At 42.6% G+C, this 14,305-nt stretch overlaps 1 protein-coding gene across 1 annotated transcript in view; it reads right to left on the minus strand.

Moving 5' to 3' along the window:
- The window catches only part of DDX49 (DEAD-box helicase 49), a 49,601-nt gene that overhangs the window by 29,117 nt on the left and 6,179 nt on the right, over positions 1-14,305 (minus strand). Inside the window, exons 3-5 of the mRNA XM_077475476.1 lie at positions 8,012-8,097; positions 5,351-5,472; positions 5,079-5,266 (exon numbers count right to left, since the gene is read on the minus strand). Of these exons, the coding sequence (XP_077331602.1) occupies positions 5,079-5,266; positions 5,351-5,472; positions 8,012-8,097 (396 nt within the window). The remainder of the gene's footprint in view (positions 1-5,078; positions 5,267-5,350; positions 5,473-8,011; positions 8,098-14,305) is intronic.

Below are 14,305 nucleotides of genomic sequence, written 5' to 3' on the forward strand. Positions count from 1 at the left end.
CCACGTACGGGGCCCCGAAAACCAAGAACCGCCTTCAGGTTTTCTAAGGGCGTAAATATTTGAGTTCACTCCTCACTACCTATTACAGTTTTGAAGGCCATAAAATGCCAAGATGGCACAAAACCCCCACAAATGACCCCATTTTAGAAAGTAGACACCCCAAGCTATTTGCTGAGAGGCATGTTGAGTCCATGGAATATTTTATATTTTGCCACAAGTTGCGGGAAAATTACAAACTTTTTTTTTTTTTTCCACAAAGTTGTCACTAAATGATATATTGCTCACGCATGCCATGGGCATATGTGAAATGACACCCCAAAATAAATTCTGCTGCTTCTCCTGAGTACGGGGATACCACATATGTGGGACTTTTTGGGAGCCTAGCCGCGTACGGGGCCCCGAAAACCAAGCACCGCCTTCAGGCTTTCTAAGGGCGTTACAGTTTTGAAGGCCATAAAATGCCAAGATGGCACAAACCCCCCCCCAAATGACCCCATTTTGGAAAGTAGACACCCCTAAATTTAGGGGTACACTAGTGAGACTAGGTAATAAATGGCGGGTGCCCTGAAACTATAAAAAAAATAACTAACCAACCAGCGTCACCTGTAACAGTTATATGGTGATCACTGGTGAAAGGGTTAACTAGGGGGCAATCAGGGAGCTTTATGTGGTAGTATATGGGGGTCCCTGGCGCTATAAAAAGCTGCGGCGAACCTAAATACCTACCTGCCTAACTAGCGTCACCTGTGACACTAATACAGAGATCAGAAAAACTATCGCTTATTAGGCTGGGTTCACACTGGAGCGATGTGGGAACGCCACGAATGCGCGGCGGGTTCCCGCATCACATGCCTCCCGGCGGCAGTTCACACTGCCCTATGCGAACTGCTGGGAGTGTCAGTGAAATGTTAATGACACCCCCAGATCAGTTCGCATATCGCAGTGCGATCTGCAAACTCGGATCGCATGGTGCGAACACCCATGCGATCCGATTCTGCTGCGGACCAAAAAAAGGGTCCCGTGCGAGTTTGCGGCGGGTGCGACACGAATTCAGCCATACTATCTGTATGGCTGAACTCGAATCGCACAGAGATCGGATGTGATTTGCACTGCAGTGCGGTGCGAATCACATCCGTTCTCATAAACCGCTGCAATGTGAACCCAGCCTTAGTGACACTGGCGACGGGGGTGATCACGGGGTTAAACCTTTATTGGGGGGGTTAGGGGGGTACCTTAGAACTAAAGGGGGCTAACCCTAACTGCCCTAACAGTTATTACAGTCACAAATGACACCAATGCAAAAAAAAAAAAAAAAAAAGCAATTGGTGTCACTGTGACTGGGGGGCAGGGGTAATTGGGGGGTGATCGGGGGGTAAAGGGGGGGTGTGAGTGTGCCTGGCATGTTCTACTGTGTAGTGTAGTGCTTGTGCAACTCACCGATGCTCTCTCCTCGGTGCCGGAACGAAAAATACCGACACGGAGGAGAGAATACATCACTTCCTCTCCTGTGTTTACATTACAGGAGAGGAAGTGATGTCACCGGACATTTTCATTCGTCGGGAGCGATCGCGAGGGGGTGGCCATGAATGAATGGCCGTCCCCTCGTCCGGGATCGCTCCCGAACTAATACCGACCGCCGCAGGCACCGGGCGGGGGCCCGATCGGGCCCCCGACCCGCGGGCAGGCAAGGACGTACATGTAAGCCCTTATGCCTGCCCGTGCCATTCTGTCGACGTACATCGTCGTGCGGCGGTCGGCAAGTGGTTAATCTGCCCAACAAATGGATCAAAAAAATAAACATAAGAAATGCAAAACTATAATCGCTGCAAAATCGCATGTCCAAAAAGCACAAAACGCTCAGCAAAAAGCACTGCAGAGACAAAAGAAAACTGCATCAGTGGGAACCTAGCCTAACATGGTTTGCCAAATGTTAGGCTCCTTTCATAACTTTACAAATAGCACTATGTACAACAAAACACATTAAAGCTAAACTCCAGGCAGATATAAAAGACACACACTAATTATGCTTCGTAATCAAATAATTTTTTTTTTTTTTAATTCAGTGAGTGCAAGGATTTGAATTTGTTTGAATTTGACCAGTCTTATGCAATACCCTTGTACAGCAGTACTCACAATAGGAAAGGAGAGGTAATAGGAGCCAATCAGGTGAGCTGCAATAAAATGTGAGGACAGAAGGAATGAGCAGAGAGATGATCTCATCAGTCCCCTGATGCCCTTTCATTGTACAATCAGGGGCAGGTAGATGGTGTCACTATATTTCATAATTGAAAAGTGGTGTCATCCTCCTGTCTGCTCAAATGCCAGATAAAAATACAAACCCCATGGCAGCTAAAACTGTTTCCATTTATGTATTTTATCCATGTTTTTAGATGTTTACTATGTTTAGGTGTCAAGTTTTAATAGTGAACCTTGGGCACAACATTATATTCCTTGATAGCCACAAAAGATATAAGTCTACATTGTTTGAACCAAATGCCCTTGCAGACCCAAACCCAGGTCCTTGAACTATAGTCTGCCTGCAGAAAACTACAGTGGGGAGGATACAAGTCCAGACACCCTGCATAAGCAGAAACAGCAGCAGCGACTGGTCTATAATACAGTAAGCTTCCACACAGAGGCAAAGTGCAGCAGTGGTTTCATTCTGAAAACTGTACAGATCTGAAGGAATAACACAAAGCAGACCAAGAAATAAAATAAGAATATACGTGCCTCTAAATTTAGACAAAATATTGAACCTGGATTTCAGCTTAGGCAGAAATATCAACTAGATCAGGATATCAGTAAAATGCTGCTTGCATAGGACATCGGCTAGGTGATCAAGATGGCTGAAGACACCGAGCCTGGAAGAAGGCCAGGTGGTAAAGATGTTGGAAGGGAGCTGGTTGTCACACTGCTGGAGCAGAAATACTGTTCTGTTTAGTTTCACTTTAAATTATGGCTGAGCTACCAAGACATTTTGAAGTACAACAGAAAATAGTCAACATCATCTTTTATAAACCTACGAGCAGAGGACAAAAAAAAAAAAGGACACAAGGGGGTAAAGACTGCACAGCAGCTACTAGTTAGATTTTAAAAACACTTTTGGTAGCATCCCAGGAGCAATGGAAGAATAGGAACCATATATCTTTAAAAAGTGCCATCTGGAGAGCAAATTCTAATTCAAGAACTTATTCGGCAACAATGCAGAGTGGGATGTGTGAAAAGCTGACAAACTGAAAAATGTCCTAGTTGCAGCTCATTTTGCGCATTGTGAGCAGCAGCACCATATTAAAATCTGCCCTGACATTGTACAAGGTTGTTGACCATTACTTTATCAAACAAATGTTTTTGTAATCATCCTGCTTGACCAGTATTACACCCCATCTAGCATCTGGTTGCTTTTCAATGGCACTATGGGTATCATCTCGTCACTATCTTTGTATATAAAGTCCATCACACTTCATAAGGGAAAGCTTTCATTAATGTGTACATAAAATACTCTGAGTATATCAAATCTGTACCAGCAATAAAAGATATATAATATATTCAAAATGTGCACAAAAAATGCAAAAAGGGATGGAATTTCTTGAGATCTTATCACAGTCATGGCATATATCAGTAAAATAATGTCCATCCAATGGCGGTATATGAAGTAATAATTATATCAAAGTGGATTTCCCCATCATGAAATCCCCACATAATTCATATAGCAATATGATCAAATATAGTCTCTTATGCAGGGAAGGGGGGAACACGCTGTGATCCTCCTTAAAAGCAGAAAGGATGGATGTAACTTCACACTGGAAAACCTTAGACTAGCATCAAATGTTAAAGAAGGTAATGGATACTCTTACCACCAGGTGTGGACCCACACACGATACGGTTCTGGGTCAACTAAGTGAAAAACAAATTCCCACGGTAAGCAAATGAAGCAGTGAGGACTTAGCATGATGTTGACAGACTCCAGCTGTCTTGTTGGTTAAGGCTGAATTCACACCTATGCAGTTTTAGTGCTTTTTGCAGATTTGCACTACAGTCCATTTAACATGGTTTCCTATGGAACATGTTGTGTAGTGTAAATCTGCAAAATGCAGAAAGCACTAAAAATACATAGATGTGAATCCAGCCTAAGAGTCCCCCTGGATTTTGGAGACTGGACGACATTTGTCCCATACAGATTCCCCTGGATATCGTGGTGGTTACGTTATACCTGACCCATATTGATCCCAGTTGGTGTGGGTCCACACCTGGTGGTAAGAGTATCCATTACCTTCTTTACCATTTGATGCTAGTCTACGGTTTTTCAGTGTGAAGTTACATCCACCCTTTGTGCTTTTAAGGTGGATCACATCGTGTTCCCCGTACCTGCATAAGAGACTATATTTGATCATATTGCTATATGAATTACATGGGGATTTCATGATAGGGAAGTCCACTTTGATATAATTATTATTTCATATACCGTCATTGGATGGACATTTTATTGATATATGCCATGACTGTGATAAGATCTCAAGAAATACCATCCCTTTTTGCGTACATTTTCAATATATTCACTATATATTATATACTCACAGTATTTTATGTACAAGTTAATGAAAGCTTTCGCTTATGAAGTGTTTAAGGATTTGACTTTATATAGAATTCTTTTTAGTGCTGCATTTTTTTCATTTTTCCCTTTTGCACAATTATTATCATGGTTGATGCTGGCTGCTATTTGTTCATAGGTAGCGCAACTTTATTGTATTTTTTGTTATCTTTGTATATGCATGTTTTCTTTTTCTAGGCTATATCTGGTCACTTACATTATGGATAGGCTGTTCAAAAACGTCTGTATTACTACCTTAGAACCTTTGTATATCACCATCCCACTTTGGCAGGAGTCTGGAGGTATATTACGTTTATGTAATTTTTAGTTATGAAAAAGTAATATATTGAAATCCAAACATCTGTCCCGACAAGGCCTTTACTTTAAGCGATGAAGCACAGACCCTTTTAAACTATTGCAAATAACGACATCACTTACATTTAGTCAAATTTTTTCATTAGCTAAATAAAGAAAGGAGCGGAAATCTTACTCTGAGGCGGATTCCCAGAAGAATGGTTTGTTCATGGCAACAGACTTCAGCTCCTGCAAGGTGTCTGTTAAGGTGGCACTGAACAGTAGCGTTTGTCGCTGGGCAGGAACAGCACTAAGAATGACTTGCAGATCTTTAGTAAAGTCTGTACAACCTTGTTCCAGCAGACGATCTGCCTCATCTAGAACCTAAAGGACACACGTACATTACTTTCAAGTGGGGAAAGGCAAGTATAGATCTCTATATCCTACTTTAAGTTATCAAAGTCTTACCAAGAATCGAATCTTCTTGATGCTGAATGTGTTGGAACTCCGAATATGGTCAGCTAGGCGACCCGGTGTAGCTATGACAACATGGGGCTTTCTGGCTAGCTCCAGGGCTTGGGCAATCATATCTAAAGAGAGAAAATATGACTTAATTACAACTGGGAAACAACTATACAAACTTTAAGTTGATTTCCTTTTTCATGACTCAGATTAAAACACATGTATTCTACTAAAACAATAAAAGTCTTTACCCCATCTACAAACTTATTATTCCTGAAGAACTTTGTACTGAACTTAACAGGTTAACACATTTTATGATAGAAGGTAAAACAAATATATTGCCTAAACTAAGTTATGCAACTCTACTGTACAATTGCTTAAAGTGGACCTTCACTCAAAAGTGATAATTGGCATGTGCGTATGTATTCACCCCCTTTGTTATGAAGCCCAAAAAAAGCTCTGGTGCAACCAATTACCTTCAGAAGTCACATAATTTGTGAAATGATGTCCACTTGTGCCCAATCTAAGTGTCACATGATCTGTCATTACATATACACATCTTTTTGAAAGGCCCCAGAGGATGCAACACCTAAGTAAGAGGCCCCACTAACCAAATACTGCCATGAAGACCAAGGAACTCTCCAAACAAGTAAGGGACAATGTTGTTGAGAAGTACAAGTCAGGGTTAGGTTATTAAAAAAAAAAAAAAAAAAAAAAAAATATAATAATAATAATAATAATAATAATAATAATAATAATAATAATAATAATAATAATAATAATAATAATAATAATAATAATAATAATAATAATAATAATAATAATAATAATAATAATAATATCCAAATCTTTGATGATCCCTAGGAGCACCATAAAATCTATCATAACCAAATGGAAAGAACAGCAAGCCTGCCAAGAGACGGCTGCACACAAACGCACGCACAGAGGGCATTAATCAGAAAGGCAGCACAGAGACCTAAGGTAACCCTGGAGGAGCTGCAGAGTTCCACAGCAGAGACCGGAGTATCTATACATAGGACAACAATAAGCCATACGCGACAGAGTTGGGCTTTATGGCAGAGTGGCCAGGAGAAAGCCCTTACTTTTAGCAAAAAAGAAAAAAGGCATGTTTTGAGTTTGCGAAAAGGCAGGTGGGAGACTCCCAAAATGTATGGAGAAAGGTGCTCTGATCTGATGAGACTAAAATTTAACTTTTTGGCCAAAGAAAACGTTATGTGTGGTGCAAACCCAACACATCACCCAAAGAGGGAAAAGATGGATGGTGCTAAATACAGGGATATTCTTGAGCAAAACCTGTACCACTGTGTGCGTGATTTGAGGATAGAACAGAGGTTCATCTTCCAGCAGGACAATGACCCCAAGCACACTGCTAAAGCAACACTTGAGTGGTTTAAGGGCAAACATGTAAATGCGTTGGAATGGCCTAGTCAAAGCCCAGACCTCAATCCAATAGAAAATCTGTGGTCAGACTTAAAGATTACTGTTCACAAGCTCAAACCATCCAACTTGAATGAGCTGGAGCAGTTTTTCCAAGGAGGAATAAGAAAAAAAATCCCAGTGGTAAGATGTGGCAAGCTCATAGAGACTTATACAAAGCGAATTGGAGCGGTGATAGCCGCATAAGGTGACTCTACAAAGTATTGACTTTAGGGGGGGGGGGGTGAATAGTTATGCACATGAACTTTTTATGTTATTTTGTCCTATTTGTTGTTTGCTTCACAATAAAAAAAAAAAAAAAAACACATCTGTAAATTAAATGATGCGAATCCTCAAACAATCCATGTTAATTCCAGGTTGTGAGGCAACAAAAACATTAAAAATGCCAAGGGGGTGAATACTTTTGCAAGGCACTGTAAATAATCTATCTAGTGATAATTGGTTAAACAACGAGACATTCCATTTAAACCAGCTAAATACAGTATATTCCAGGTGCATTAAAACATAATGTGTTACAAGTCACACCATGAGAACTGTAAAGCCTTACAGTTCATTTTCTTTAAAGAGCTGTCACAGTCTTCGTAGAAAAGCCTGTCCCCTGCCAGCGTGTCCTAAAAAAGGGTATTGCACGCCGTGAGGTAGCAGTGTTGGCTCTGCAAGGGTTTGGACACACTCCATGCTGAGTCAGACCTATAATAAGCAAGACTCGTGCGCCGATTTACGCTTTTAAGTTCCAACTCAGGAGGAAGCACATCAGACCTCTAAAGAGACCGCTGCTTCCACACAGAAAGCAAGTATCCTTTTCAACAGCATGCTTGCAATGAATAAACGTTTCATTTAGGCTGTGGCTACATTCCAAAAAAATGAATACTTTGCATACCTTTTGTTTATATGGTCTTGGAATGTATTTAAAATGAATGCTTTTTGGGGGGTATACCCCGTTTAAATATGCCAACATGATAGCGATTGGTGTCTCAGGTGGGCAGTATACTAAATAGACAAAGATACGTGGGTATTTAAATTAACGATGTAAAGTTTCTCTCCAAAATGGCTAAAAACTGATAACAGCAGTAGCTCATACTGCAAGCAATTTAACCAGTTACATTGTTACCTGAAATCTGCTGTGTAGAACTTGTCCAATCGAAAAGAAGAGAAAAACATATGCACACGGACCAATATGTCAATACGTTTTAAATATTAAATACATACCCATTCCTCCAACAATGATACAGTCCTTCAAACCTAGTGGCTTGCCTAGAACTCGAAACTGTTCTGCAATCTGATAAGCCAATTCTCTGGGGGGAAAAAAAAAAAAAAATGTATATATAAAAAAAAAAAAAGTATATATATTCTCATCATTTAATATAACGTAAAGTAAACATCTCACAAGAGAAATATTGGAGCTGCCACTTCTGAACACCTTTAGAAAAGGCAAGTTGCCTGGCTTCATTTTGACCCACTGGCTTCAATACTCTCAGAGTGCACTCACACTGGGGCTGGTTAAAATTGAACCATGTCCAAGTTCAATTGTCCCCCTGCCCACTCCTCCTCTAGTCTGCACTTATACTGGGCTATAAGAACGTTTTCCCAGGCACAATTACATCATCACCCTTGCCTGCTAGACCATAGTGATGGCTGCTTCCATGTTCAGTGGTCCTTTCAGAGTCTTAAGCTCAGGTGTGGTTTGCGTTCACACTGAAGCGAACCACATAAGCCACAAGTGAACTGTATTTGAGAACACCTCCTTCAAGTGGTCCCTGGCATGGGACACTTAACCTCTCCGGGGCACAGACCGGAAGACTTATATTACACAAACGAATCAGACCGAGTAAACTGTATGTTTCTCAAATGACATGCTTTAGGGTTCTTATATTTAATCCAAATCAAAAGAATTAAAAAAGTGGTATTAAAAAACTTAAGAAAAAAAAAAAAAAAAAAAAAAAGTACCAGTTACTTACCGGTAACTGTCTTTCTGGGAAATCTTCCAGGACAGCACACCTGAGAGATGAGAGGCTCCTCCCTACAGGAAACACAATCAATCGACAGCTGTTTTAAGTCCCCACCCTTCCCCTTGATCCTCAGTTTGTAGAGAAGTAACTCCTGAACCAGGTTCACAAGGGAAATCATTCCTCATAGGTACTCACCTTCTAGTGTTCTAGAATTTTCCCTCCTCCAACGGGCGGGAAGTAGGCCTGCCGTCCTGGAAGATTTCCCAGAAAGACAGTTACCGGTAAGTAACTGGTACTTTTCTCAAGTCATCTTCCAGGACGGCACACCTGAGAGGATAAACAAGTACCTCAGGCCTACCTTAGGGTGGGGCCACTGCAAAACCCTCTTGGCGAACCTTGGCTCTGCAGTGAGCTTTACCTCCACTCCATACGCTCATATGCTTGATGAAGGCATGTTAGCTGGATCATGCGGCTGATCTGCAGGTCTGCTCCACAGATGTTCCTGCCTTTTCCGCTTCAGATGCAGTATCTAGGTGAAATGGGCTCTTAAAAATGGAATCAGAAAACATGTTAAACTTGTAGGTTAGCAATGTTACCTATCTCACACATCTAACAACCATGGCCTATTATGCCTGTAGGTGCTACTTAGAACCACTAAAAAGATAAATAAGAGACCTGTGTAAGACAAGGACACTACATTAATCAATAAGAGGGCCTGTCTTAACACTATCCTGTTGAGGGAAATAAAACTGCTTCCTTTTTATCTTTATGTCAGCAAAAGACTAAAGGGAAGCCTACTTAAAATGGAAGTAAACCCTTCCAAACAACTTTGACCTACAGGTAAGCCTAGATTAAGGCTTACCTGTAGGTCCAAGTAATATCTCCTAAACCTATATGGTTTAGGAGATATTTGCCCGAAAATGGGCACCGCTGTCTACGGCGCATGCGCCGTAGACAGCGGCGCGCAGGCGCACTAAATGCGGCAAGTCCAAGAATGGATTTGCCAAATTTGTCTACTCCCGTGCGCATGCGCGGGAGTGACGTCATCGCGGCTCCGGCGAATGGCAGCGTCGGAGCTCCGAGACGCGACTCCCGTGCGCATGCGCGGGAGTGACGTCATCGCGGCTTCTCCGCTGTCATTCGTCGGAGCTGCGAGAGACGCCACAACCAAGATGGATGCGGCGGACTACAGGTGACAGCGGCGACTTCGCTGGCTCCTGTGTCAGGTAAGTGACACATAATGAGCTACTATGCGATGCATAGTAGTCCATTATGCTTTACCTTTGCAGGGAAAAAAAGAGGAAGTAAACCCATCAGGGTTTACTTCCTCTTTAAGGGAAATAGATTAACAGAAGCTTGAACCCTGGGTTTAAGGCATGCCCAATCTATGTCCTTACTTACGCCTGAGAGCCTTCTTCAGGAGATTAAAGTCCCTAGCAGGAGTAGACTACCCATATTGCTATGTCTAGTTTTGCTAAAAGGGCAAAATGAAGGCCATGCACCAAGCCGAAACCTATTCGATCGGGTATACATCTTTATACTTCATCCTCAGGCCCTAATACTCCTCTGAACAGAACTCTCCAAGTTCTTACTAAACAGGGCGATTCATTATCCCCTTCCTCCAGTGTCCCATAACCCTACAGGGCTTCAACCCTAGGAAATGGTTCTGGCATCCCTGAATGCAAGTGGTCAAGGTTTTCTGACATGTGGCAGCGGCAGCCCGAACTCCTGGCCCCTCCATGGAAAAGAAGGCTGAAATACAAAAAGGTGATACATGCATTATTAATATCACAAATAAAATGATCATAGATTGTGGGCACGGCACAATAGATTTAGACAGAAAGGACACAAGCATAGACAACAATGTTGTGTGCCTGAGTGTGACTAGCTAAACCAATATATCAAATATGGGAAGAGACCCAAATCTGAACCTCAACGTAGACAAACAGTCCTCATAGTCTGGTTTTCTGATGTGCTGCCAAGACGTAAAAACATTAAGACTCAAGCAAACCCTAAATGCTGCGTATTTCTTTAGTGCAGCTAGCTAGGTCATAACTGATATATAAATACGGAAAGGACAGGAACCCCCTTTACTGTTGTGCTTTACCTATGTACAGCAAAACAAGGCTATAAAGACAGAAAGACCCAAACTTCTATGTTGTGTATTTCTGACAAACCACCACAGTTATAAGATTAATATGAACACCAACTCCCGTGTTGTGCATTTCTGCTATGCCACAGGGAAAAATATGGAACACAAGACAATCCTTTCTGTCATGCACTTCTGTAGTGTAGTTCAGATAGAACCAACACTGAGAAAGGACACGAGCAACCTGCAGCATTGTGTTTTTCTGAAACAGAAAGCACCAGCCAGCTTCAATCTTGAGTATTTCTGCTGTGCAACAACATAAAAGCAGACACTGAGGAAAAAGACAGACAGCCTTTACAGCTGCAATCATTCTGGTCTGCTGCAAAATAAAACAATAACGCCATGATGAGTATTCCTGCTGTGTAGCAAAACCTCAATCAGAAGGGACAGATAAGTTTAGGGTTCCCACACCCGTGCGACCCAACCTGCGACTTGGGACTGCAAGACGCATGAGAAGTCATATACTATGGCTTCCAATGGGTACCATTTGTGTCTGTGCGACACCAGCAGTCCCTGATTCCTGGATCCACAGACCTCAAGATTACACAGGTCGCAGGGAAAAAAAAAAACAAATAGCAATTTTCAGGTCGAACCAGTAAGGGGTCCCCAATGCTGTGACTCCCTGGAGGATTGCAGCCAACAAACCCCTGCTGTGTATCCCTAAGATGCAGAAAGGTAGATCCATGAGAAACACTGCTTAGCCTGATATACAAACGATAAGGCAGTAAATATAGGACATACAGGACACAAACATTCAATCTTTGTGTATGTCTGATGTGTAGTAATATACCAATACTGAGCAGAGAGGCCACCATCCTCAATGTGTCTCTCAGCTGAGCAGCAAAAACAAAATCAGAAAAAGACAAGCAACCTTCACTGCTGTGTCCTGATATGCAGCCAATAAGGCAGAATATGCAAGACAAAGGACAGACAACCTTCAATCTTGTATATGTCTGATGTGCAACAATATAACAATTCTGAATAGAGATAGCACATGCATATTGAAGCGATTTGGCCTTGCGACTCAACATGTCAAATCGCATGGCTAAAATCAGCACAACACCATTTTGTGGTGCTACATGGATTACCAAAGGCAGTATATGTACTACACCTGGCAGGGGTTCAATTTGTATTTCTACTATGTAGCCCAACAAATTCGAACCATCAATTTTCACTGCTGCCTTTCTGATAAGGCAGTAATACAGGACACAAAACCTCACAGACCTTAATGCTGTACAAATCTGATGTGCAACAATAAAACACTATGAATAGAGATAGCACATCCATATTGAAATGATTTGTCATGCGACTCAACATGTCAAATCGCATGTTTAAACTCGGCAGCCATTGCTGTTAATAGCACTGTCTGAATCAGCACAGCGCCCTGCAAATCAGGACCATCAGACTTCACTGCTGCCTTTCTGATAAGTAACCAACAAGGCAGTAAAACAGGACACAAAGCCCCACAGACAGACCTCAATCTTGTGTATGTCTGATGTGCAGCAATATAACCATTATGAGCAGAGATGTCACCAGACACAATGATGTGCATTTCTGCTGTGCAACACAAAACCAGAAAGTACAGACCACCTTCACTGTTGTATTCTTCTGATCTGTAGCCAAACAAAGCAGTACCTTTAGTATATAAAGGACAGCAAACAAGCTTCAGTGCAGTGCATTTCTGATGTACAGCAATATAGCCCTTATAAGCAGAGATGTCACAAATCTCAATGTGTATTTCTGCTGTGCCACAAAAACATCCCAGCAAGCACAAACCTTCACTACTGAGGTCTACTGGTGTGCAGCCAATGAGGAGTCATGGTCTATCCCTTTATGAAATAACCAACAGGCAATTTATTTCATAGGCATAGCCTGGGCTGTAGATACTAAACCTCACCACCAGAGAAGGAACAGATCCTAAAATGGTTGGACACCCTACTATTAGTAGTAGTTGTTGTCCTACCTTACCTCCATAGACTGAGCAAACGCTAGCCAGCACATATCCAGGTGGTGCTGATTAGCAACTAAAGTCTCAATGAGCCCAGCCCTAGAGACCAATTTAAGACCTCTCTAGAAGAGGTGGTTACCAGTTTAGCCTGGGAGGTAAATAGCTATTTGCAGGCTTCAAACAATTAATTATGTAGCTCTTGCATAGGTTTGCACAGAAAATCCTCAATTAAAAGGATGTAGGGAGCGATCTATGGTGAATCGCCTTTAGATCTGCCACTGCGTGGATTGTAGCCCAAACCAATAAAAAAAAAGTTTCTTCTTACCTCCTACACTATAATATAAACACAGTGTAAAGGTGGAGTGGGAGGTTGGAGCTTATGAAAGTTAACTATAGCAGGCAACCCCCAAAAGGAGGATCTGTGACAAGGGAACCCCTACTGTGCCACACAGTAGCTTGGTCTCTGCCCATCCTTGAATGTTAGGTCAGCTTTTAAACATTGTGAAGCAACTTCAGATTCCTAGCAGCTGGGCTAATAGGGCCGGTAACCTAGTGCACCTGCTGACCAGGGGAGCTTCTGAATCCACCAACCACTGCCCAATTAATAACCTGTTCAGTGGTATACCTGGCCTGTAAGTAACTTTGTATCTACCAGGTCCCCTCTGTACGCTATATTCATCCCTACTAAATGTACCACAACTGGGCATGTAGGGAGAGGCTGGCAACCTACTGCTGCGATAACCACAGTGTCTCTGCTGTAAGAGGGAGCTGTGGCTGGTGGTTTTAGCAGTGGCGTCTGCGCTATTTGTATCCCGACCCCAAGTTCTGCACTGCACCAGTCAGTATATACACGGGGAAGGGGGAGCAATGGCCTACCTACCTCTTTCTCATCTGAAGTGGTTTAGGCACACTCGTTCCTCTGCACCACCTGTCCACCATACAGCTTCTCTGATGTAAGAGGGAGCTGCGGCTGGTGTTTTTAGCAGAAGCTTAAGGGCTATTTGAATCCAGACCCCAGGTGAGATCTCAAATGCCCAGGAACCCTCTGGCTGGAATTGGGGATTTTGCAGCTAAATTCCCACGGCAAAAGGAAAGTAAAGTACTCACCGTTGTCGTCTTCCTCTTTTTGCCACAGCCAGCGGGCTTGCTTTTCCATCCTTATGGTCCACACGCAAGGAGGATAGCCGCCAAAGTGCTCCCCCCCCCAACTGCTGTCCCCATAGGGAAGTCAGTCTATATACATGGGGGGGGGGGGGGGGGCAATGCCTTCCATTCCTCATTCCCATCTTCATATCTGAGGTGGTTAAGGCAGACATCCACCGTAGTAAACTGGTGCCTCCTCGCTCTAGAGAAAGGAGGATGTGGGCGCCTGCTCCTACTGACTCTCAGCCTTCCCTCCTGGGTAAGAACGCCGCTGCCATTTTCCCGAAGTTTGAAAATGACGCGGGTGCTTGTTG

Source organism: Lithobates pipiens, unplaced genomic scaffold, assembly GCF_037356315.1.
Source record: "Lithobates pipiens isolate NorthernLeopardFrog02 unplaced genomic scaffold, aLitPip1_a1.2 Scaffold_13, whole genome shotgun sequence".
Lineage (NCBI taxonomy): Eukaryota > Metazoa > Chordata > Amphibia > Anura > Ranidae > Lithobates > Lithobates pipiens.